The 25,665-nt window shown below is 51.7% G+C and overlaps 2 protein-coding genes and 1 long non-coding RNA gene across 8 annotated transcripts in view; all 3 read right to left on the reverse strand.

The window, feature by feature from the left end:
• Positions 1 to 25,665, reverse strand: part of LOC140680256 (uncharacterized) — a 1,118,524-nt gene that overhangs the window by 94,504 nt on the left and 998,355 nt on the right. The window lies entirely within an intron of this gene.
• LOC121468303 (histone H3-like centromeric protein A) lies at positions 1,172 to 8,031 on the reverse strand. 4 transcript variants are annotated; one of them, XM_072919819.1, is made up of 5 exons: positions 5,626 to 8,031; positions 4,591 to 4,718; positions 3,615 to 3,706; positions 2,346 to 2,423; positions 1,172 to 1,736 (listed from the first exon to the last, which is right to left on the reverse strand). In XM_072919819.1, exons 2-5 carry the CDS (start codon positions 4,664 to 4,666, stop codon positions 1,461 to 1,463), a joined length of 522 nt encoding a protein of 173 aa, XP_072775920.1. In that variant the 5' UTR covers positions 4,667 to 4,718; positions 5,626 to 8,031; the 3' UTR covers positions 1,172 to 1,460. The 4 variants fall into 4 exon arrangements, with proteins under 4 accessions (XP_072775920.1, XP_072775922.1, XP_072775921.1 ...); XM_072919821.1 differs by having other exon boundaries at positions 1,172 to 1,743; XM_072919820.1 differs by lacking the exon at positions 5,626 to 8,031 and adding an exon at positions 4,863 to 4,903.
• Positions 16,369 to 25,076, reverse strand: LOC115491660 (uncharacterized). 3 transcript variants are annotated; one of them, XR_012052264.1, is made up of 3 exons: positions 23,623 to 24,746; positions 22,898 to 23,065; positions 16,369 to 22,368 (listed from the first exon to the last, which is right to left on the reverse strand). It is a non-coding gene; the product is annotated as an uncharacterized lncRNA (long non-coding RNA). The 3 variants fall into 3 exon arrangements; XR_012052263.1 differs by having other exon boundaries at positions 16,369 to 22,561; XR_005978340.2 differs by adding an exon at positions 24,885 to 25,076 and having other exon boundaries at positions 21,637 to 23,065; positions 23,623 to 24,513.

A 25,665-nucleotide genomic window follows, 5' to 3' on the forward strand; every position in this document is an offset into this window, starting at 1 on the left:
CTCCTGCTCAATAGGCGGCAATCTGAGTTAAAGGCCACAGTTTCCTCTGGTCACCACCATTAGAAATACTTCTGGCCTCCAGAAGCCCTGGGCCTCTGCTTCAAATGATTCAATCAGCCCCTGCCAGAGACCCTCTCCAAACATATCCAGTTTCCAATTACCTTGTAAGTCTGCTACACTTTTCCTGGAACTTTGCTATCTTGGCTGCTGTGTACCACGCTGTTTTAGTAAAAGTGTGCTGACCCTGACTATCATAGGTTTCATCTTTAATTTGGGGGTGTAATGTGATTTCCTCATTATCAGATGTAATGCTGCTTATAGGGTCATTAGAGAGTGGGTTTTAGTCAAATCAATTTTCTGTTCTGTCCACAATTTGAGTTGTCAACTTTCCTTGAAAGTTCAGTAACAAAAATATTCCCCACCAAGCTCAGCACCAGCCTGTCTGGGGAAAAAAGAGGGTTGACAGGACCTCAAAACTGGAGGTATTCCAAACCAGGTGGGTGGGGTCTGGGCTGGGTTTTAGGGAGGATATTTGGGGTCCCTGAGGTTTGGGGGGCTCAGAGAGTACCCCAAGGATGGCAGGGATGGGCAGGTTTGAGGGGATTTGGGGTCCCAGGGTAGGTTTTGGGTTCTGAGGTTCGGAGGGGGGGGGGGTCTCCAAGGCATGAAGAAGGGAGGAGCTGGGGTCCCAGGGCAGGATTGGGGTTGAGTGGGTCCGTTCTGGGTCCCTCCTGCACCCCCAGGTGCGGCACAACCTGCCGGGGCAGCGCCGCCCCCCCCCGGGTGTGCCCCCCAAGCCCTGCCCCATGGAGGGGATCCCGCTGAAGCCCGACCCCAGAGCTCTGCCCATGGATGGGGAACCTCCAGAGCCCCACCCTCACAGAGGAACTAAGTCCCACCTCCCACAGGCAGCCCTACCCACTTTCAAACCCCCTCTAAGCACCACCCCTAAAGCCCTGAGCCCCTGCTCAACAAGCAAATCCCCTAAGGCGCCCCCACCACCACTATACATGGAACCCCTTATGCCCCAAGACCTTCCTGGCCCCCATCCCACGTGCCCAAACACAAAATACTCTCAGAATCCCCTCCCTGTGGGTTCTCCTCCCCTCTAGATTTCCCCCCTGAGATGCCTCATCCTCAAACCCCCTTCATTCTCCCCAGCAACAGCACCTAGGGGTCACAAACATTTATTAACTTATTGGGGTGCATCTGGTGAGGGGGTTCCAGGGGGATCATGGGTAGGGGTCCTCAATAATGTCATGGGTGCTGGACTAAGGAAAGGGACCTCCACCCTGGGATGGGTCCCTGAGAGGGTTGTTGGGGATCCTGAGGTGGGGATCCAATAGGGGGGGAGTCTATGAGGTGGGTCCATATGGGGGGTCTTGGGGAAGTGGATCCTAAATCAGATTGGGCATGTCAGGATAGGGCCCCAGCTTTGGGGGACCCCATGGTGGGGTGTCTCAGCATGCTGGTACCGTAGGAGGTCCCAGTAAAATTAGGGGGGTGAGATTGTCAGGAGTGAGCCTCAGGGTGGGGGTCCTGGGACAGGGGTCTGGGGGTTTGAGTCTGTGCAGGGGCTCAGGGGGGTCGCCATTCAGATGCCGCCCCCCTCGGCTCCTCGCAGGCGCCGGGCCAGCTGCAGATCCTTGGGGAACAGGGTGACTCGGCGGGCGTGCAGCGAGCAGAGGTACGCGTCTTCCAGCATCCGCACGATGAAGGCCTCTGCCGCCTGTGTCCTAAAAGCTGAGGGGGTGCCCCCAAAGCCCCCCAGCATGCTCCAACCCCCACAGCTCTTCCCCCAGGCAGAGACCCCCCCCTCCAAACACACACCCAGGGGGCAGGGTTCCTCCAAACCCTCCCACGGGTGACTGGGGGGACTGAAACACCCTGTGCCTGTAAATGTATGAGGGGAGACCAACACCCAGTGACCCATCCCCAGTCCCCAACAGACCTCGGGAATAAGAGACCACCCCCACCACCCAGAGGTCTCTCAGAGGCCGTCTCAATATCCATGGAACCCTGTCCAAGAACCCATAGACCACCCCCCAGCCCATGGAGACTCTCCTAGACTCCCCCTCAGCTCCCATCACACACACCTAACAAACCTCTCAGCCTCATCCAAGCACCAAAAGAGACCTTTCTGGACCTCCCCAGCCCCCCAGAGACACCCCCAGCACCCACAGAGCCCCCCTCCCCCAGTCCCCATGTCCCTTCTCAGAACCCATGAGATCCCCTTCAGCCCCCTCCCCACCCCCCATGTTCCCTGGATACCCCAGGAGGACCCATAGGACCCCTCCAGCCCCTCTGTGAACGCCCCCACCACTCCTGAGCCCTCCAAGCCCTACCTCCTGCAGCGCCAGCAGAGCCATGCGCTGCCAGCGGTAATCCACCCCGCGGGTGAAGAGTAGGCAGATCTCCCGCACCTGCGGCAGAGAGGGCACAGGGAGGGGCCCACATGGCAGCATTGGGGTCACAGGGAGTGTGGGGACACTGGGACAACATGGAGGGGATATGGGGGCATTGGGGACATCCCGGGCTGGGGCCACCACCATGGTGACACCCTGGAGACACGGACACACTGCCCTGGGGACATCCCAGGGACCAGGGGACACCCTTGTTGTCACCCTGGAGACACCCCAGGGACAGGAACACAGGGGACAGGAACACCTGAGGATACACTGGGGAGTGTGGATGTGGGAACACCATGATGGGGACACCCTGCAGAGATCCCAGGTGGGAGGCAAGGGGCAAGCACCACTCTAGGAACATCTTGGGAACACCCTCAGCCATGGGAACATGTGGACACTCCCCTGGGGACACCCTGATGGGACAGGAGGGACAGTGCCAGCACGGTGGGAGGGGCGCAGGGAACACTCAATCCATGAAGGTGGCAGGACACAAAGATGCCTGGAACCACAGAAGGACATTGGGGGAGATGCAAGGATGTTGGGAGAGGACAGGCCCACTATGTCATGAGGACGGGGAGGACAAGGACATGGGGAAGGCTGGAACAGGGTTGAGTGGGGGCCCTGGGGAAAGGGGGTGGTCCTGAGGAGTCCCAGGGGGTGATCTGGGGTTCTGGGGGGTAACTTGGTTGGTCTGTAGGGGGTTGGAGGGTCCCAATGGGTTTTAGGGAGGGGGTCAAGTGGAGGTTGGAGGGTTCCAGGTTGGATTTCAGGGGGCCTAGGGTGGATTTGGGGTTGGATTTTAAGGGGTCCAGTGGATTGTTTGAAGGGTCCCAGTGGGTATTTGGGAGAATCTTGTGGGGAGCTGAAGGGTCTCAGAGTGGATTTAAAGGCTCTGGAGGAGGTTGCAGGGTCTGAAAGTATTGATCTGGGGTGTTCTGGGATGGATTTGGGGATCCCAGAAGAGGGGATCCAGAGTGGTTTGGAAGATACCCGACAATGTTGGAGGTTCTAGGTGAAATTGGGAGCGTCCTGGAGGGATTTAGGGGTCCTAAAGTAGATTTTTTTGGGTATCTGAGATGATCTGTGCAGTCTCAGGGGAGTTTGGGAGTCCATGGGGGGCGCTGGAAAGGTTCCGTGGGGGAAATTGGAGTGTCTGGGGATTTTACGGCGCAGGAGTGTTCATTTTGGGATGTGGGGGGTCCTTACCAGGCGGGCGAAGGGGCCGGGGCGCAGCAGCAGGCGGGTGCTGCTCTGGTACTTGCGGATCTCCTGCAATGCCCGCTGGCCTGGGCGGCGCCCTGCAGAGGCATTGGACAGGGGTCTGTGGGGGCTTCAGCAGATCTGTTTGGCCTGGGGAGCACAGATGGGGGGCTCTGAAGGAACATGGGGGGTATAAGAGATCCATAGGGCCTGGCAGAACACAGGGGGCTCTATGGGGGGGCTATAGGGGCCCGGGGGACAGGGGAAAGCTGTGGGGGTTATAAGGGATCTGTAAGGTCTGGGGGGACATTGCAGGTGTGAGGGATCTATAGAGACCTACAGTGACGGCCAATATAGGGGAGTTATAGGGAACAGGGAGTATGAGGGGTTTTGAGGAACAGGGTGTAGGGGGTTGTAGCAATGTAGCTGAACAACTTGGGCCTCAGTGTGCACCAGCCATACCACTTGTAACTGTTCTTACCAGAATTTTCTCAGGAATTCATCAAGGTTACTAAGACATAAACTGTGCTAAAATAAGAATGAAGAAGCTGAGAAACTGCAGGATCACAAGAACTAGATGACAGAGAACTGTAGAACACCTGCATGGTAACAAATAATGGAAGCTGAGAAGTGGAGGCAGAGAATGAGGGAACAAGACAAAGGCACCAATCAATAAGTGTGATCTTAGTAGTTTGTAGAATCTATAAAAGTGTGTGCAATGTAAAGAATTTACGGCTTCTGCTTGGTCATACTGGTCATTTGTTCAGGAGTCTTGGTTTACACGCAATAGAGAGCTATAGGGGAGAGGGAGTGTGGAGTGACTATAGTGATGGAAGCATATGGGGTATCTAGGGCACAGGCTGGGAATGGAGGACAACAATGGGGGAGTCCATAGCAGTGCTCTGGAGGGGGTCTAAAAGGGGCTCGATGTGGGAGGTCCATAGGGGGTGTCTGTAAGGGGAGTCCCCCGCCCCTCACTCACTGCGTGCCCGCGGCTGGGGCGATGGGGGGGCTGGGGGAGCGCCACGCCGCCGGGGGGTGGGTTTGGGGCGCGGCATGGCGTGGCCGAGTCCGCCGCAGGGTCAGGGCGAGTCCAGGCGTCCGGCAGGGCTGGAGGAGACCCGACGGCCGGGGAAGGGGGAGTCAGGGCGGACTGAGGTGTCTGGTGCCACTCTCGGGTCCCCCCAAGCTCCCCCTGCCTCTCACTGCCAGTGACATTACGCCCGGGATCCGCCGCTGCCGCCCTGTTCAAACCTGTTCAAACCTCCCCCTGCCCTGCTCAAACCTCCCCCTGCCCTGTTCAAACCTCCCCCTGCCCTGCTCAAACCTCCCCCTGCCCTGTTCAAACCTCCCCCTGCCCTGTTCAAACCTCCCCCTGCCCTGCCCAAACCTCCCCCTGCCCTGTTCAAACCTGTTCAAACCTCCCCCTGCCCTGCTCAAACCTCCCCCTGCCCTGCTCAAACCTCCCCCTGCCCTGCTCAAACCTCCCCCTGCCCTGCTCAAACCTCCCCCTGCCCTGCTCAAACCTCCCCCTGCCCTGTTCAAACCTCCCCCTGCCCTGTTCAAACCTCCCCCTGCCCTGTTCAAACCTCCCCCTGCCCTGTTCAAACCTGCTCAAACCTCCCCCTGCCCTGTTCAAACCTGCTCAAACCTCCCCCTGCCCTGTTCAAACCTCCCCCTGCCCTGTTCAAACCTCCCCCTGCCCTGTTCAAACCTGCTCAAACCTCCCCCTGCCCTGTTCAAACCTGCTCAAACCTCCCCCTGCCCTGCTCAAACCTCCCCCTGCCCTGTTCAAACCTCCCCCTGCCCTGTTCAAACCTGTTCAAACCTCCCCCTGCCCTGTTCAAACCTCCCCCTGCCCTGCTCAAACCTCCCCCTGCCCTGTTCAAACCTCCCCCTGCCCTGCTCAAACCTCCCCCTGCCCTGCTCAAACCTCCCCCTGCCCTGTTCAAACCTCCCCCTGCCCTGTTCAAACCTCCCCCTGCCCTGTTCAAACCTCCCCCTGCCCTGTTCAAACCTCCCGCCGCTGCCGCTGCCCTGTTCAAATCTCCCGCCGCCGCGGCGCTGCTCGTGACGTCACTTCCTCCCGCGCTCTGCGCCGCCGCATTACTCGATGGCGCCGCAGCGGCCGGGGTCATTAGCATAAATTTGCATGCGCCCGGCCCGCACCGCGCGCCCCGGGGCTCCCGCTGATCTCTGTCACCGTCCCCGTGGGATCCCCGTCACTCCCCGTGTGATCCCCGTCACTCCCCGTGTGATCCCCGTTACTCCCACTGTGGTTCCCGCTGCTCCCGGTCATCTGCGTGGCTCCAGTTACTCCCAGAAGGATCCCAGTAGGATTGCAGTCCCCTGCAACGTGATTCTAGGGCTTTCCAATCACTCCCAGTGTGAGTCCAGTATGATCACAACTGTGAAAAATGCCAATCATTTGGCTTTTAAAATTTTAAAAGTTTAATAATAATAAAATTGTTATAAAAATAGTAATACAATTAGAGTAATATAATTTAGAGTTAGGACAATTACAAGACAAAAAGCAAAGAATTACGGACATGTCCGGATGCTCTCGGACACTAAGTCTCGAAAAGCATAGCTTGTGAACAAAAGAATAACCGTAAAAGCATAACCTGTTGCATATTCATATATCTCATACATGATGCATAAATTCCCTGAAAATTAAGAACTTTTCTGGTTTTTGTCAGCTTCTTCCCCTTAATCCTGGTGGTTCCATAAAGACGGAGAGAAGGTGGAAGAAAGTTTGTCTTTTCTGATAAGGAGGCAGTAATTCTTTATGGGCCCCAAGTCACTGTCATCTCTGTGCAAAGAGTTTCTTGATTATCTCATCTCTTGCTTGAGCTAGTAAAAAAATCCTACACTGCAGAGTTTCTATTTTAACTTTATGTTGTAACCTAAAACTACCTTTAACACACTACTTAAGCGAATTAATACAGCATAACTTTCTAACATTACACATATAACAGTCATTGTAACATTTGCGAAAAGCCAATCATAAAATCTGCATTTTTCACAACAACTACTCCCAGTATGATCCCTGTCACACCTCCAATGGTCCCAGTCAATTCCTGTCTGTACTAGAATGATCCCACTATGATTCCAGTTACTCCCAGTATGATCCCGGTTGCCCCCAGTGTGGTTCCAGTCGCTCCCAGTACGAACCCAGCATGGTCCCAAGCTGTCCCCTCCTGCATGATCCTAGTTGCCCCAGTTCTGGTCCCAGTACCCCCAGTATGATTCCAGCATCTTCCATTTGCTCCCAGTGTGTTTTCAGTTGGCTCCCAACATGGTCCCAGTAGTTTCCTGTGCCTCCCAGTACCCAGTGGGGGTCAGTCAGGGATAACAACTGTTCACGAAACCCATTGGGAGAAGAAGATTGGGGCATTAGTGAACCCATAGTGGCCCAGGTGGGCTTTGGGGTCTCTTGAGGGTATTGCAAGATCTCCCAGTTTACCCACAGTCTTCCCAGTGGGCCTCCCAGTTGCCCCTAGTTGTCCACCCGGGCCAGATGTTGAACAGGACCGGCCCCAACACTGAGCCCTAAGGAGCCCCAGCAGTGCCCAGCCCCAGCTGGCTGTGGCCCCATTCCCACCCCTCCTTGGCCACCAGCCAGGTGTTCCCAGCGAGAGGCACCTGTCCCAGCTGCGAGCTGCAGGTGTTCCAGGGGAGGCAGGGAGATGGAGGCAGTGCCAAAGGCTTTGCTGAGCTTCAGGCAGACACACCCACACATGTCCAACACCCACTGGGGCCACCTGGGCACAGCAACAGACCAGGTGAGTTAGGCAATACCTGTCTTTCCCAACCCCTGGCTGTTTCAAATGCCTGTTTCATGTCTGTGCCATTTGTTCCCCTCAAGGAATCTCTTCCAGGGATGTTCCAACAACAAGGCCTGAAGTTTGCTGGATCCTTCTGGCCCTGGTCTCAGTGGCTCCCAGTCACCTTCAGTATGGTACCGGTCATTCCCTGTATGATCCTAGTCACTCCCACTATGATAACAGTATGACCCCAGTGTGGTCCCAATTGCTCCTATTTACCCCCAGAATGAATCTCCTTTCTCCCTGTCACTCTCCAGCATTTGTTCCCTGTATGATCCCAGTTAGCCCAGTTGTGATCCCCATTGCTCCCAGCATGGCCCCAGTCGCTCCTGGTGCTTCCCTGTGGCCAGTGGGTGTCAGTTGAGGGTTGCAGCTGTCCATAAAATCCATCTGAGGAAAAAAGGACATTCAGGTGATGTGGGGGGATGTTGTGGTTTGACACGGAATGGAATTTTCTTGGAAGGAAGAGGGTCAAGCCAGTCAGTGATTGGGGTTGGATATTGGTACTTGGGCTGATCAACTGAAGGCTGGACGCGCCTCTGAGAACACAAAGGGGTTAAAAGAAGAATTCCCAGGGGAACTTGCTTTTCTTGGTTCTGGTCTAGAGCCCTAGATGTATTCAAAACTGGAACTCAGCTCCAAATGCTGCAACCAAGTTCTTCAATGTGAATGACAGTATCTATTCTTGTGAAAGGAAACACCTTGTCTAATGGTGCTGCAGATGATTATCTGCCAGGTAGAGGTGAAGGCCAGCAAAACCTTGCTGTTTTTGGTTCCGGTCAGGGTGCAGTGCAGACTCTCCCCTGCCCAGCCAGGTGGCAGGGCGGGACAGGGGAAGTCCTGTGGCCTGACTGAGGTAAGGCCGAAGGGTGGAGGGACTGGAAACAGGCGGGCCCCCTTCAGATGGAAGGGTGGAGGAAAATCTGGGATGTCTGTGTTCCCCCCCAGAGTCTCTCTGGAGAGAGAGAGAAAGAGACAGCGACGGTGTCAGTCAGCAGTACACCGCGGGGAAGGAGAAGAGCTGGGGGGCAAAAGAAGGTGCCCAGCCATGGGAGCCGGAGATCCGGGCAGAGAGCCAGGTGTCCGGGGAATCTGAGACTTTTAACCCTTCCTTGAGAAATGAAGCTTTGTGAAATATTACTCCTCCTTGATTTGAAAGAGAAGAAGAGAGACAGTCTGGGATCCAAGATGTTAGGTGAAATTCTAGGTGGGAGGAGATGATGGAGTGGCTTTTGGCTGGACTTTTTCTTGTTAACCATAGACTGAACCAATTCTCTTCTCCAAGAGAGATTGTATTTTAGGGGGATGTCTGGTGAGCCAAGAGACCTGTTTCAGTGACTACCAACACCGGAGTGGAGTGAACAGAGAAGAGTTGAGGAGGGTGTGGTGATGTCCTCTGTCTTCAGAAAGATGATCTCTGTTCTTGAGACCCTCGGCCCCAGGGGAGGAAGAAAATGGGGGGGACTGTGGTCCCAAAAATGAGAAACTGAACTGTTGTTTTTCTTTGGTCCTTGGCAAAGCATCCTTGAAAAGAAAACCCTACCCTATGAGCAGTCTGTCCATCCATGTACGGTGGTGAGGGTACTGTGCATGGAAAGGAGTTGTTACCGGTGGCAATTTTTTTCACTGGGCGGTGCCATGTGTGACATGGAAACACAAGAAGTAGCAGTTGTGTTTCTTGGGGGGTCTATGGCACAGGAGAGACTCCTCTGTCCCTCGATGGACTGAGTATTGATTATCGGAAGGGTGGGAACCTGACTGGGGGTCCAAGTTGTGTCTCACTGTGGTTTGTTGGAACTGGGGGAGGGAGGAGGAATGTTTTTGGAAGGTTTTAATTTTTTTTTTTATTTACTTTTTTCCTTTCTTTTTCCTTTTATAGTAGTAGTAGTTTAATAAAGATTCTCCTTTGTTATTAAGCTTGGGCCTGCTCTGCTCTGTTCCTGATCGTATCTCACAGCAAATCATTTGGGGGTTGTATTTTCATGGGGAGGCTGGCAATGTGCCAGTGTCAAACCATGACAGGGGATATGGAAGGACATGAAGGCACTGTCCTGCTGTGACCAAAACTGCAGGAAAAACAAAAACTGTCCAACAACATTTCTAGTTTAAGAGAATTAAAGCATTACTTTATTCTGACCAGGATGTTGCTCTGGCCAGAATGTGCAACAGAGATAATTTCATCCCCACATTGCCTGTGTTGTGCAGAGAAAACTATTCCATCACACATGGTTCTTTACTAGATTTTTCACATACTTATACAGTCAAAACCCAGAAAAATTCACTGGTTCAACGTTCATTTGCCACAAGTTACACAGTTCTTTGTATCTGGTTTCCTATTGGTTATTGATCCCTTTGCCTTCAGCACTCATTAGGTCGTCATTCTTCATTCTCTTATTGATCTTTTCTCAGATCAAATGTCTCTGACACACCATTAAGGATGTTTAGATGCAGAAGGTCTCTCCTTTCTTGAGCATCCTCTGGCAAGTCCCAGTCCATTGAGATGTCAAGCTCATCAGGCCTTGCCCGGGGAACAGAGTCTCTTGAAAAGAAACTTCTGTTCCCTTCCCCCTGGGCAAAGACCCCTGACTAAAGTTATTTAAAAATTTTAGGAGTTGCATCATTTCTAACACTGCCCTTCCCCATGGACACAGTACCCTCACTGCCATGCTGTGTCCCCATCTGCCCCCCTCACGTACACACATGTCTCCAGGGTCCCTCATGTGTCCCTCACGTCCCCCCTGTCCCCCCACATATCCCAGAATGTCCTCATGTCTCCCGTGTGTCCCCAGTCTTCCCCATGTGTCTCCCATGTTCCCACCCTATCGCCCATACCCCTGTGTCTGTGCCCTGTGGCAGGAGGTCCCTGGACTCTTCCTGGCCAGCTGGGACATCACTCTAGTGGCATTGTGTTCCTCTGGGAGACAACAAATAGAGAGGGGAAAGACCTTGAATACAGGGGGGACCCCAACTCTGTGGCAAACAGGACAGGGCAAGAGCATCCTTCCTCTACTTAATTTCTGGGAACCTGCCAGTGGGACAGAGGACATTATAACCCTTCATGGAATGAGTCCCCACCCAGGGATTTTGACCCCTAGGTATGAGATTGAGATCTGCCTACTCCCCCCTCCCCCCCGCCCCCCAGTTAATGGCCTCGAGACACACTCACATGTAACTGATTTACCATCCTGGAACTGAGACTTTCCCCATGGGATTGGGATATACACCCCTCCTCCCATGAGACCGGGGCATCCATCGTTGGACTGGAAAACCCCCTCCCCATAAGACTGAGACTCCCCTGTAAGTGGGACATCCCCGCCATGTGACTGAGCACAGAGCTCCATCATCAGCTCCTGCTCCCCCCTCAGCAGGGACCCAGAGGGCCCCTCTGGAGCATCTGGTGGCACAGAGCAAGATGGTCACCAAGCCAACCTGTGTGGGCAGGGGGCCACAGGGAGGCCAAGGCACTGTTTGGGACAGCTTCAGGGCTGAGGGCCCAAAGAGAGATGCCAGTTCTGGGAATCTGCTGACAGAGGAACGGAGAAGAATGCATTGGCAATGTCTATTGGCAGCACCACTTTGCTGCCTTGGACTCCAGCTCATACTGAAGTTCCAACACGTCCAGCATGTCAGCACTCAGTGATGGTGGGACTTCATTCAGGCCATGACAGTCCACTGTCAGTGTCCACTCTCCACGGGACTCAGGCAGGGGCCAGTGGGGCTATTGACGGGTGATCGAGTTTTGCTGAGCACACTCAGCTCTCCAGTTCATGGATCAGTTCATGGACAGCATCCTAAAGTTCCATTTGGTGCCATGTTGTCAATGGGACACTGTTGTGCTGGCCATCAGTACCTGCTGTTCTTCTTCCCTCAGCAGTCCCACAGCAGAAGGGTCCTCTGAAAGACCAAGCAGGGGATTCAGCTGTCTGCATTTCTTCTTTCTCCACAGCAGCTCTCCCAAACCCCAGCGGTGTCTTTTCAGGTCAGTGTACTGCTGGCACATGATACTAAATTTTAAGGTGATAGAGGCTTTCTCTCTTTTTTTCTCTCCCTGCGGGGGCTGCCCAGGACATCTCAGTGTTTCTCCACCCATCTGTTTTGCAGGGGCTGGCCCGGTTTTATTCCTTTCACCCCCCTTCTCTGTCTGGGGCCCCTGGCCTACCTCAGCCTGGGCTGCATGACTTCCCCTCTCCTACCCAGCCTGTGGGGAGAGCGTTCCCCTGGGAGTTCTCTGCTTTTAAAGCCCTGTGCTCTCAGAGGCTTGTCTATATCTTCAGTGGTTACACTAAGTGTTAATATTCAGTCAACTTACAACAACCTCCCAAACCCCAAACATTCTGAGGTGAGGAGATTGCACCAGACCAGGACATTTTCTTGGTTGATCTCCAGAGGCCCTTCCAACCCCAACTATTCTTTCACTGTCCAAAACACAGGCAAGAGCCTCAGCAACCACATTTCGGGTAGTTTTCCTCAGCTTCTAAACTGTCCTGATCCTTTTCCTTTGCCATTTCAGAATCCTCACTTCAGGAAAAATGAGGTGTCGGGATCTGCTGGATGTCCCAAAATTCCCTACCCAAACCCTGCAGCAGCAGGTAGAACCTGCCATGTCTGAGTGAAAAATATTTTATTTTTCATAAAAAACATATAAAAATGCTGCTTTTATCTCTAAACTCTCTAGGTCTTGCCTGCTACACCTCAGATCATTTCAGAACATGGGATTTACAAATCTTAAAATCCTTGAGAAAAATAACATTCACAGTTTAATTTTATTTTGGTGCAAAAACGTCCCTTTCACTGCTGTTGTCCTTCCTCCTTGAGCAGCACCCCAGGTAAGGAGGTGCCGCAGAGCAGAGACTCCCCTGCAGCACTGGAGAAGAATACAGTGAGGTAGGTGTTGCCTCTGCATCCGAAATGCCTCCACCTGAGGGACTCGGCCCATGGAAAGGGACCCGGAGCAGCTCCCGAGGGACTCACATCCCCCCACCCCATCTCCTCCAGGAGCATTTTCATCAGGTTTTCTCTTGCTGTCTTTTCCTGAAGCTGGAGTGGTGGAGCAGCCTGGGGGGGGGAGGGGGGGGCATCTGGGGTAAGCCAAGGTCTCTTCCCACCACCCTTTGTTGGGAGGGTCTGTTGGAGTCTGGCAGCTGATAGCCCCAGGGCTTCGGTCTCCACTAAGAAGGTGTTAGGCTTGGGCGCTGTGAATGTCCTCAGCCTTGAGTCGTTACTTTCTCTTATCTTTATCATCGAGCAGTGCAGGCCCTCAGTCAGGGCCCCATTCAGGGTGTGGTGGTCTTCTCTGCAGCTTTTGCAAAACATTTTTACTATAATAGGCAAAAGTTCTTCATGAGGATGTTTAAGTCATAAACAATAATATTTCAGTCTCCAATACACAGCAGTCCAGGATCACAGCTGGGCCAAGACTTGGTCCAAATTTTTTCTTGGGCCAAGGCAAAATTTAGGAGCAGGTCCATTGACAATGCTGTGGTAACTGAGCTATCTCGGAAGGAGATAGCAAGTGGTTGCCAAGGCAGCAGGATCTGCTACAGGCCTCAGCTCATGCCCACGGCAACCACTTGTAGCAGTGGAGGATCTCCATGGAGCTGCCCCAGGACTGGTGTCAGCCATGGGTCTCGGTGCTGGACCTGGAGTGACAGGACGTGGGAGAATGGCTCTCCTCTGATAAAGAGCAGGTTTAGATCAGCTTCTAGAAGAAAATCTTCCCTGTGAGGGCAGTGAGGTCCTGGCACATGTTGCCCAGAGAAGCTGTTGCTGCCCCGTTGCTGGATGTGTCCAAGGCCAGTTTGGGCAGGGCTTGCAGCAACTTCCACTACTGGAATCTGTCCCTGGCCATGGCAGGAGGGTTGGAAGTAGAGGCCCTTTAAGGTCCTTTCCAACCCATACCATTATCTGATTCTATTATTCCATCAGCGGTGTGTGATGTGGTATTTGGGAGTGTCTTGGACAAAGCAACCACAAAATGACAGTTTTCCACTGTGGGGATAGAAAGGACAGGGCAACAGAACTGCCCCCTTGGATTGCTGGAGGGCACATTTTGTCCTTTCTAGGAGATCCATTGACAGAGTCCCTTGGGAGTCAGTCCTGAAGGGAAAAGGAATCCAGGAGAGCTGGAGATTCTTTAAAAAGGAAATTTTAAAGCTGCAGGAGCTGTGCCCATGTGCCATAAGACACCAGTGTGGGAAAATGACTGGCCTCATTAAAGAGAGGCCTAACCCTAACCTGAACCCTTAGGCAGGAACTCAGGGCAAAAAAAAAAACAAACATATGTCACCTCTGGAAGGAGAGGCAGAAAACTTAGGGGATTACAAGGATGTTGGGAGGTGATATAGCAATTTACCCCCTCAAAATCTCCAATTTCCTGATGTTGGCATCTCATTCCATCTCAGCATTTATTGTTTTAAAGAGAATGGAAAAGATTAGCAGATGAATAAGCAAATAAACATCTGGTAAGTAGGAAACCCTCTGTATGGACTACAAGCAGATATGCTAACTGGGCAAAGACCCTATTCTAACACACAAGTTCAGCTACAATATCCTATTCAAATGCACCAAACTGCCCAGACTTTAGCCCACCGAGCTCTTTTGTCTGTACCTGATAAGAAAAAACCTGCACCTTATACCACTGTTTGCCAGGGAAGCACAGAGCCCTATGGACAATTCCTAGACCGTTAGTCAGCAGCAATAAAAGATAATACAGATTTGCCACCTGAACTCCAGGAACATACGTTTCACACTCTCACTTTTGAAGGAACAAATCCTAGAACGAGAGCAATCCTAGCAACATTACCACAAGGGAGTCCAGTTGAAATGCTTATGAGAGCTACTCGAGCAGAATAGAATAATCAGACAGCCACCTTCACATGAACAATGAAAGAAACATTAAAGGAAGAAGGTCATGTAATTGCAGCTGCTCTGTCTGGAAATGGAGGCAGGCAAACTAAGATAAAAGGTCAAAGTAACAGAAAGATTAAAACCGGTACCTGCTTCCGATGTGGTGAATTCGGTCATATGCAGCGAACCTGTTCCAAAACTGTTTGGTGTCACGTGTGTAACTCTGATACTCATGCCATTGCTGCCTGTACTCGCAGACTGTCAGAAAACATGCAGAGCAGTGCGACGGGTTTCCGCCAAAGACACAAGTACAGACCCCTTCTACCCAACATACCCTTTTGACACAGATGAAAAGTATGGTTATCTATACTAGCGTGTCCCAGCCACCCGAGGGAGTCCTGGAGTGGACAAGGCAGCCACAGTAGAGGTAACCCTGAGCAACAAAGAGGTAACATTGATTCCAACTGAAGTAAAAGGCCCTGTGCTCAGTGCTGAGTCTTGAGTGGGAGGACTTTTACATGGCAGGTTGTCAACAAGTAAACAAGGAGTAATTGTATTACCTGGCGTAATAGATGCAGATTTCCTAGGGCAAGTACAAATCATGGCCTGTGCTTTACAACTACCTGTAACAATCCCCAAAAGGAGCAAAATTGCTCAAATACTTCCCTATGAAAACTTTCTTGCACATTGAAAGTATTATGAAAAACTCAAAAGAAAAACGCCAAGTAGATAAAATAAGAGGAAGTAAAGGTTTTGGACCTTCTAGATGTGATGTGTTTTTCCCATTGGACCTTAATCAAAGACCATACCAGAAAATTCAATTGAAAAAGGGCAGTCAACAAATTAGTTTAGAACCATTACTGGACTCTGGAGCAGATGTCACCATCATCAATCAACATACATGGCCTCAGGCATGGGAATTACAGTCTCAATCACACAAGTAATGGGGGTGGGAGGTGAAAAAGCACCAAAACAAAGTAAAGAATTAATTACTTTCCAGTTTGAAGACCGCCAAACAATTGTAACTCGACCTTATATAATGCAACTTCCACACACTTTGCCAGGATTGATTGGATTGGATGTTTTGTCACAACTGGGACTGGTCCTGACAACAGATCAGCATTTTGTGCCATGGCCACTGGGCAGCAGCCGCCCATTCTAAAAACTACATGGTTAACTGAAAAACCAGTGTGGGTAGACCAGTGGCCGATGACCTCAGAAAGGCTGTGCATTGCAGAAGAGTTAGTGCAGGAACAGCTAAAAGCAGGTCACATAACCTTCCACAAGCCCATGGAACACTCCTATATTTGTCATCCTGAAAAAATCTGGAAAATGGCGACTTTTATGCACTTATGAAAAGTTAATGATCAAATGTTAGCTATGGGTGCACTGCAACCTGGCCTTCCTGCTCCTACAATGATCCCACAAAATTGGTAAATTGTAATAATAGACTTAAAGGACTGTTTTTTCACAATTCCTTTACACCCTGACGATACACAGAGGTTTGCATTCACTCTGCCATCTGTTAACCATGCAGCCCCTGCCAAACACTATGAATGGGTAGTTTTACCCCAGGGGTCCAGAAACAGTCCTACTATGTGTCAAATCTTTGTGGACTGGGCACTTCAGCCTGTGCGGAAGCAATGGTCTCACATGCTAATTTATCACTACATGGATGACATTTTGTTTGCTGCAGAATCTGCTTTAACAGATAGTGAATTACAGTGGCTCATCAACCATTTGCACTCCTGTGGACTGGGTGTCGCCCCTGAAAAGGTCCAGCATTATTCTGCACCATGGAAATACCTGGGTTGGCTCATCTCGGACCCTCAGATATGGCCAGAAAAGGCAGAGGACCTTTGTGGGTCCCTAGCAGATTTGTCCAGAAGAATGAAGGGAATATCAATATCAACTCTATTTCCAACCAGTCTTCAATAGACTCTACAACAAACTTGGACCAACCCCACTGTTCCTAGTTTAGGGCAAATCTGGGAGAAAATCCTCTGGAAGGAGCCCCCAGAAAACAAACCCCCACGGCCCCTCCCCACCCACCTGGTTCAGGAAGAATTTTCTCGGACAGAAGTGGAAAAGAACCTGTTCATTTAACAAACAAAACACTCCCCAGCACCAAAAAAATTAACAACACCAGATGACAACAAAACTCTTTCACCACTCTGAAGAGATGAACAAATCCAGAAAGTCTTTCCTGGGAGTGGTCGCCCGGGTCTGGACGCTGGGGATTGCTCTCCAGCACTGAGGATGGCTGCTGCAGATCACAGAGCACAGGCTCTCGGTGTTCCTCGGTGTTTCCCAGGTCACAGTCCAGAGCAGGTTGGAATGATATTCAGGAAAGGGAAAGGGAAAAAAAAAAAACAGTCCAGGAAAAGAATAGGACTGCTTAGCTAAACTAACTAAAAAGCAAAGGCAAAAGCAGAAGCAAGCAAGCAAAGCAAAGCAAAGCAAGCAAAAGCCAGCAAGCAAAAGCAAAAGCAAGCCAAGCAGCACCAGCCTCTTCTAGAGAACAGACCATGGAGGGAGGTGGCCCGGCAAAAGACAAAACAAACCTTCACTTTCAGAGTCAGTTCTGAAAGCAGAACATAACATCAAACATAAACAGAACACACGACTGGGGATAGCAGCATCATAACGTCACCCCATGACACCCACCTTCCATAGAAGACGTCTTGTCAACAGTAGTAACAGAACAATCATTTGGATTGCTAGCTCATAATGCTGTATTAAGAAATTGCTGTAAAAATGCTGTTTGTGGGAATTGTGGAAAGCAAGCTGACAGTGTTATGCTGTGGTAGTTGTAGAGAGATTTTTCTTATACATTGTAACCACTTGCTTTATGCTTAGACTGCTGAGATGTTGTTGTTAGTATTACCTTTGAAGAAAATTGTAGAGCATTTCTGAACCTTGAGCCAAATCAGCCTTTTCCAGAAACGTGGATACCAGAAAGCATTGACAGCCAATACAAAGCTTTTTTTTGGCATGCTTTGACTAAGGCTTATGCTGTTGTCTTGTCCACAAAAAGAATGCAAGCTCATGGCTTGTGGTGTTCTTTTTGCCAGTTAGGAATAAGAATTACAAAATTATGAAATTGTTTCATTTGATTATAGGGCTGTTAGGACTGACAAAACTGTCCTTAGAGAAGACAGCATGGATTAACATCCAACCATGAACATATATGTGGATTACCTGAGCCAATTAGACAGGGGAAAAGTCATTCTGTTTATCACTAGCTACCCCTTCTGATCCCTTTTGTACTTGCTTAATTGGAGTTCCTTTGAGCAATCTGACAGAATTCAGGCCTTGGACAGAAGGTAAAGTATATCCCAAGCTTGAACAAATAGCAAATTAATTTTGTACTACCACCTATGGAACAAAAGATGTTCCAATTAACTGCTGCAAACAGCTCAATGTTTCAACAAACCCCTTATGGTCCCAAGCATTCTTAATTGCAAAAGGACTGAATGTTACAGGTATAGAACCTCACGAGCTGGACATTTTAGGGTCTGCTCCAGGAAATTACTGTCTAGTTTTTTGACTTCAGAGAAAAGACGTTAGCTCAGACACCTTCGGCCATTCAAACCAAGAAGTAATAGTACTTGGATTGCTCCTGGATCCCCTTGGTACAATAACATTATTGCTTATTGTAACAATTGGATTTGGTCTGTTCCATGGTCTAGACCCACAGCACAGATGTTACCTCCAGGAGTATTCCTCATTTGTGGGGATCGTGCCTGACCTGCCATACTTGCTAAAGCAGCAGGAGGACCGTGTTACTTTGGCAAATTAACATTATTTGCTCTCAGCATCAAACAGGTACTCAACATAAGTCACAATTCTCAATGTGTTAAGCGTAGTGTACACCAATTAGACTTGGGACCTTAATGTAGAGATGATGTTCAATTATGGGGACGACCATCTGTCGTTTTAGCATCAATTTTTGCACCAGGAGTTGCTTCCGCCCGAGCTTTTGAACTAATGAGACGATTAGCTTGTTGGACAGGGAAATAAATTAATGTCACCTCCAAAATATTAAGTGAGCTCACCACTGATGTTGACAGTATACGACATGCTGTATTACAGAATCCTGCTGCAATTGACTTCTTGCTATTGGCTCAAGGAATGTGTTGCATGAGCCTTTCTGATCACTCTGTTTCCATTCACAAGAAACTTTCCCTACTTCAAGAAAGTATGAGAAAGCTTACTATTGTTGAAAATCCTTTTGATGAATGGGTTAAAGAATTGGGAGTTACTGGATGGCTGAAAACCTTCTTGATGGAAGGAATTAGATTCCTTCTTGTCACTTTTGCTGTGCTTATTATCTTTGGCTGTATTTTTTCATGTATGAAGAAAAGTTTAGAGTCCATTGTAAATAAGTCCTGGGTTGTCCAGAAAGAAAAAGTGGGATGTGTAGAGGAATTTCTCATGGAACACGGGCATGATATCTTTGATGGTATTTCTTTGCAGGAACTGGACAACCCTGGCCTGCAGATTACAGAGATACTTTAGTTACTTTAGAAGTATTTAGGACATCCTTGAAAAGACAATAAGCTTTGTACAAATGCAATGGTCAATGCTGGACACTGAAAGCTGTCACATAGTATAACCAGATCAGACGCTTGTAGTATAACAACCAATCAATAAGTGATTTGTATATGTAATCATATTATGTTAGCCAATGAGTGTTAATTAGCTATTGTATTATGTAAGGCAATAAGGCATAAAACATGAATAAGTTAGACAATAAAGGAGGATGACATCAAGCCATATTGCTTTGAGTGTCCTTACTCCAGCCAGTTCTCTGTGGGACTCTCTTTAGTGGAGGTACCATGGGGATGGGAGAGGGACATGGGGACAGTCCCTAAAGCCCCTTCAAGGGATGCTGTCACCAAGGCAGAGCATGAGGTGTGGGGTTGCACAGCATCCTTGGGAGGATTCAGGGAGGTGAAATGGCAGGGGTTCACCCTAAAAATGTTGTCATCCCCCCTCCTGTAGGATGTGTGCCTCCCCCCCCCCCCACTTTGGGGTGCTGGTGAGAAATTGGTGGATGGTGGTGACAAAAAGCGCAGGTGCCACCTCGTGGATGGCACAGAGGGGGGTTCCTGTGGTTCCACCAAGCTGCCTCCCCCGCTGAGGGGCACCCCAGGATGTTGGGGGGGTGGTCAGGGTTGTCCCCAAGTTGCAGAAGGAGCAGGGAGGGGAGGGGAAGTGTGTTCAGGGCACAACAGAATTGCCTCCGGTCCTGCCTGTGCCTGGGGCATAGGGGTGGTGGGACACCTGTCCCCCTGTTCTCCTGTCACCGTGTCCCTCTGGCACCTGTTGTCACCCAGTGTCACCTCTGCTGGGGGGTGGTGGCACTCCCAGATGGATGCGTGGGTGTCCAGTCGGATCTGCACTCTCCCTCTGTGGGCGTGGGTGTCAAACATGACCTGGAGACACTGGGTAGCATTGGCATTGTGACTGTTACTGTTGCTGTCACTGCCACCATCACTGGCACTGGCACCATCACTGGCACTGGCACTGGCACCGTTACTGTCACAGCCTGGAAGCTGGCAGCCCCACAGGGCCTGCAGAGGGACCGGGGGACAGCCAAGGGACAGAGGGACACAGGGACAGGTGAGAAACAGAGGGACACTCAAGAGGGACACAAGGGGGACATGAGTGGGACACCAGGAGGGACATGAGGGACACAAAAGGGACATGAGAGGATACAGAAGGACACTCAGTGGACACTGGGGACACTCAAGGGATACTCAGAGGACACTTTGGGATATTTGGGGACACTCAGGGGACACTGGAGTCACTTTAGGATATTTGCAGACACTCGGGGATACTTGGGGACGCTCACAGTGACAAGGAAGGTGGAGAAGTCAGGGATTTTTTGGTTTGGCAGCATTTGGATTTTCATGGCCATGAGCTGGAACTCCACGGTGACACTGATCAGCCTGAGAGGACAAAAAACACCCTAGGAAGCCCCCAAATAAAAAAAAAAAACCCTCCATGTGTCCCTAAAATCGCCCTAAAAAAGGAGAAATTCTGCATCAAAATCTCAAAATAAACCAATGAAAAATGAAAATTCCTCCCCAAAATCCCCACAGAAACAACAGGAAAGGGAATAAATAGGCCCCAAAATCCCAAGGAAAATCCTGTGAGTTCTCAAAGTCCCTAAAAACACTAGGAAAAGGAAAAATTCCACACTAAAATCCCTCAGAAATGAAAATTTCACACCAAAATCACCAAAAAACCAAAGGGAATGGGATAATCCAGCTGAAATCCCCCCCAAAAAAAAAACAAACCCTGGAGTTCCAAAACTCCCAAAATAAAACCTAGAAAAGCAAAAATTCTGCACCAAAGTCCTCAAAAAAACAATGGGAAAGGAAAAATTTGCCACAAAATCCTCAAAAAAAAAAAAAAATCTGGGGAAAGGGAAAATTTCACCCCAAAATCCCAAAAAGGAATTTGGGAAAAGTGAATGCAAATCCCACACTGGGATTTTAGGGATGGGAAACTCCCATAAGTTGGATTTTCAGGAATTTTGGGGGTTTTTGGATATACCTGTGAAATTGGAGGGTGAAGTTGCTGTCCAGCACTGGTGGCCGGGGGTCTCTGGGATGCACCCCCAGGACCACTGTGGGGTCAGAATTGAGGTCATGGAATGCCGGGAGCCCAAAGCCCCTGTGACTTCCCAAATCCTGAATTCCAAATACCCTGGGACCATTTTGAATGCTCCATGACCATCCCAATTCCCAAATCCTGAATCCCAAATCCCAAATGCCCCAGCACCATCCCAAATCCCCTGAGACATCCCAAACTCGGAATCTCAAATCCCAAACACCCTGGTAGCATCCTAAACTCCAAATGTTAAATCCTAAACTCCAAACACCTTGGGACCATCCTGAATTCCAAACCTCAAACCCAACTCCCAAACTCTAAACTATAAAGCCCAAATGGAAATCTCAAACCCCTTGGGATGTCCTAGGGTGATGGTATGATGCTTGTATCCCTAGTCATCTGTTCTGTTTATGCTGGATATTATGTTCTGTGCCTTCAAGCCTGGCTCTGAAAAGACAAGTTTTGTTTTGTTACCAGCCTGCTCACTCCCCCACGGTCTGCTGGACACAGATGGTGGTACATAGCACTGCTGTTGCTTTTTCCTGTTTGCTTTTTGCTTTTTGCTTTTGCTTTTGCTTTTGCTTTTGCTTTTGCTTTTGCTTTTGCTTTTGCTTTTGCCTTTGCTCTTGCTTTTGCTTTTGCTTTTGCTTTTGCTTTTGCTTTTGCTTTTGCCTTTGCTCTTGCTTTTGCTTTTGCTTTTGCCTTTGCTCTTGCTCTTTGCTCTTGCTCTTTGCTCTTGCTTGTGCTTCTGCTTGCTTTTGCTTTTGGCTTGTTAGTTAGTTTAGCTGGGCAGTCTGAATTTTCCCCTGGACTGTTTTTCTTTCCCTTTTCTTGGAACCATTCAAACCTGCTCTGGACTGGGACCTGGAAAACACTGAGAGTTTGCACTTTGTGGCCTGCAGCAGCCATTCTCAGCACCGGAGGGACTGATAACAGAGCGACCACTCCCAGGAGAGACTGTCTGGATTTGTCATCTCTTCAGAGCGGTGAAAGAGTTTTGTCATCTAGTGTTGTTCATTTTTTTTAGCTGGGGAGTGCTTTGCCTTTTAAATAAACAGTTTTCTTTCCACTTCTCTCCGAGGAAATTCTTCCCGAACCAGGAGGGGGGAGAGGCTGAGGGGGTTTGCTTTCTCGGGGCTCCTTCTGGAGGTTTTCTCCCAAAATTTGCCCTAAACCAGGACATGCGACCAACCCAAATCCAAACCACAAACCCAAACCGCAAGCCACAACTCCCAAACTTGAAACGTAAACCATAAACTCCAAACCCCAAACCCAGCGCCCCACACCACAAATCCCAAACCTCAAACTCCAAGGGTCCCCACCAGTGATGATGCTGGGGTTGATGTCAAAGGTGTTGTTGCTGGGGTTGATGTCCACCCTGCGGAAGAAGCGCTGGCACAGCCGGAGCCTGGTGCCACCCTCAGTGCCACCATAGGCATAGTGGCCCAGGGTCCCATTGGGTACTACAGGAACAGGGACACCAAGGGACAGGGACACCAAGGCTGGAGGTGGCCCTGGGGTACCTTGGTGGCCTCAAACCACCCCATGGCCCCAAAACATCGCCATGGCCCCAAAACATCTCAGTGTTCCAGAAACATCTCCATGTCCCCAGGTGTAGGTGTGGTGGCCAAAGGTCTCATGGAGGACAGCCAGGTACTGTGGGGACAGGGACAGGAGCACTGTGGGTGGCACCTTGATGGCTCCAAATAACCCCCATGTTCCCAAACTTTTCCTGGTGTCTGCAACCTTCCTGATGTCTCTCAACCCTCCCCTGATGTCCACAACCCCTTCCGGTGTCCCTGTGCCACCTTCTTGAGGGCATAGACTAGGTGCTCCAGGAGGTCCCGATGTCCCCAGTTCCTCCTGGTGTCCCCAGCCACCCCAGTGTCCCTGTGCCACTTTCTCAAGGGCTTAGGGCACATGCTCCAGGAGGACCCACAATGTTCCCCGCCCCTCCCAATGTGCCCAGCCCCTCCAGTGTCCCCATACCACCTTCCTGAGGACAAAGGCCAGGTGCTTCAGGAAGTCCCCACGGGTGTAGATGGCCTGGGTGTCATTGGTGCCATCTTTGTAGCCCTTGGGGAACAGGTGCTTGAAGGCCACTGTGTTGTCCTCCTTGAAAGCCACCACCAGCTGGTTGCTGAGCCTGAACAGGATCAGCTGGGGACAAAGGCCACCATCTCTGTCACCACCCATCCCTTCAGGGTGACACTGGTGTGTTTTGTCCCAAAATGGTGTCACAGCTTGGGGACAAAGGACACCACCCCTGTCAGCCTCTGTACCACCCCGGTGACGCTGCCATGTTTCACTCCAAAACAGTGTCACTCCATGCTTGGGGACAAAGACCTGTGCTCCTTACCCACCAGAGTGACGCTGCCATGCTTTGTCTCAGGACACTTGAGCATTCTTTTCAAAATGTCCCCATGTCCCTGTGGCTCCTGCCCGCTGTCCCCGGCACCTCTTCTCCAATGTCCCCATATTCCCACCCGTGTCCCAGCCCCCTATGCCCACTGTCCCCGGTATCCCCATGTCCCTGTGCTCCCTCCCTGGTATCCTAGCCCCTCCATGCCCCACCTGCCATCCCTACTGTCCCTGCTGTCCCAGCCCGCTGTCCCACTGTCCCTCTGCACCCTTGCCAGTGTCTCAGGCCCCCACGCTGCTGTCCCTGCATCACATCCCTGCTGTGCCAGCCCGCTGTCCCCGGCAGTGTCACCTACACGGTGACGAGGACGATCTTGGTGTGCTTCAGCATGAACTTCGCGGGCCGCCTTCCGGGGGTGTTGCAGTGCGTGGCGTGTGGGACGGCTGTGGCAGGGGCACGACCCTGCAAACTCTGCAATTCCCAGTTATCGGCAGCTCCGGCACAGGGACAGATAGCAAAGACACGGGTCTTGGAGTAGAACAAGATGGATTTATTCCTGAGCTCCCAGACAAGATTGGGGGAGGGGTGAACACAAGCTTTTATACAGCAGCTCAGGAGGAGGGGTGCAGGAAAGTGAACCAATGAGGATATGGCAAGAGAGGAGTATAGGGTGAGGCAAATAGCTTATGAGCGTATTAGAGAAAAAGGGGTGGGGGGGGAATAATACGAAGTAACAAATGGGGTGTCGAGGGCAACAAGACAGACACAGAACTCTCTGGAGAAAGGGATAGGGAGGATTAACAGCTTGGAAGGGAGGAGGTTAGGGAAGGGCTTGAGAAAATTGGTAACTGGGAAAGTGAGGGGATTAGGGAGAACAGTGGGCAAACATGGATTCAAAGCACCACAACATGCGGGCCCGCTACTTGTCACAGGGGCTCATGAGGAATTACTTGAGGCGGCGCCGCAGCTCCTCCTCTGCTACTGGCACCGGCGCTGGAGCCGCCTCGGCCGTGCTGTACCCGGTGCCGTGGCTCGGGAGCCACTCGGTCCCTAGGAACACCCGCCGGTGTCACCTCGCTCCGGTGTCCCCCGCTGGTCCGTTTCCCTGCTGCTCGGTGTCACCCCCGTGTCCCGGGATCATCCCCGTCCCGGTGTCACCCTGTTCGGTGTCGGCCCGCAGTCGGCGTCCCACTCGGTCCAGTGTTATTCCTCTGTTCCGCTGTCCCCGCTGCCCAGTTCAGCGTCCCTGTCCACGTTAAAGCCCCGGTCAGGACTCCCTGTCCCCGCTGCCCAGTTCAGCGTCCCTGTCCACGTTAAACCCCCGGTCAGGACTCCCTGTCCCCGGCGTCCCCCCGACCCTGCTCTGCTGTCCCGCCTGCTCACCGCGCAGGTGCACAGCGCCCCCTGCAGCCATTAACATCCCCGGCCGGTCCCCGGTGTCCCCTCGCCCCAGTGTCGCGCCTATCCCCAGGCCCCCTCGCCCCGGTGTCACCCGCAACCTCCCGGTTCGCGGTACTCTCGTTCCCCTATTGTCCGGTTCCCATCCGTGTCCCGTTCCCATTCCCGTATTTCCATTCCCATTCACTGTCCCCATTCCCGCTCCCTGTCCCCTCCCACCGGACGCCGCCGCCATCGCTCCGGCCACCCCCGGGTCTCACGTGACCGAGTAAACCCCGCGCTGCTCCCGCCCACCAATCCCAGCGCGCGATCGCTCCACGATTTGCATAACCACGCCCTTCCACTTGACCCCGCCCCCCGCCGGCTGCAGCAGCGTCCGGGCGCTGTTTGCTCCCAGTTCCCTCCCAGTGCTCCCAGTCAGAGCGGTGCCGGCAGGGAAAGCGCTCCCAGTTCCCTCCCAGTGCTCCCAGTCAGAGCGGTGCCGGGAGGGAAAGCGCTCCCAGTTCCCTCCCGGTGCTCCCAGTCAGAGCGGTGCCGGGAGGGAAAGCGCTCCCAGTTCCCTCCCAGTGCTCCCAGTCAGAGCGGTGCCGGGAGGGAAAGCGCTCCCAGTTCCCTCCCAGTGCTCCCAGTCAGAGCGGTGCCGGGAGGGAAAGCGCTCCCAGTTCCCTCCCAATGCTCCCAGTCAGAGCGGTGCCGGGAGGGAAAGCGCTCCCAGTTCCCTCCCGGTGCTCCCAGTCAGAGCGGTGCCGGGAGGGAAAGCGCTCCCAGTTCCCTCCCGGTGCTCCCAGTCAGAGCGGTGCCGGCAGGGAAAGCGCTCCCAGTTCCCTCCCGGTGCTCCCAGTCAGAGCGGTGCCGGGAGGGAAAGCGCTCCCAGTTCCCTCCCGGTGCTCCCAGTCAGAGCGGTGCCGGGAGGGAAAGCGCTCCCAGTTCCCTCCCGGTGCTCCCAGTCAGAGCGGTGCCGGGAGGGAAAGCGCTCCCAGTTCCCTCCCGGTGCTCCCAG

The sequence above is a fragment of the Taeniopygia guttata genome, chromosome 30 (assembly GCF_048771995.1).
Source record: "Taeniopygia guttata chromosome 30, bTaeGut7.mat, whole genome shotgun sequence".
NCBI lineage: Eukaryota > Metazoa > Chordata > Aves > Passeriformes > Estrildidae > Taeniopygia > Taeniopygia guttata.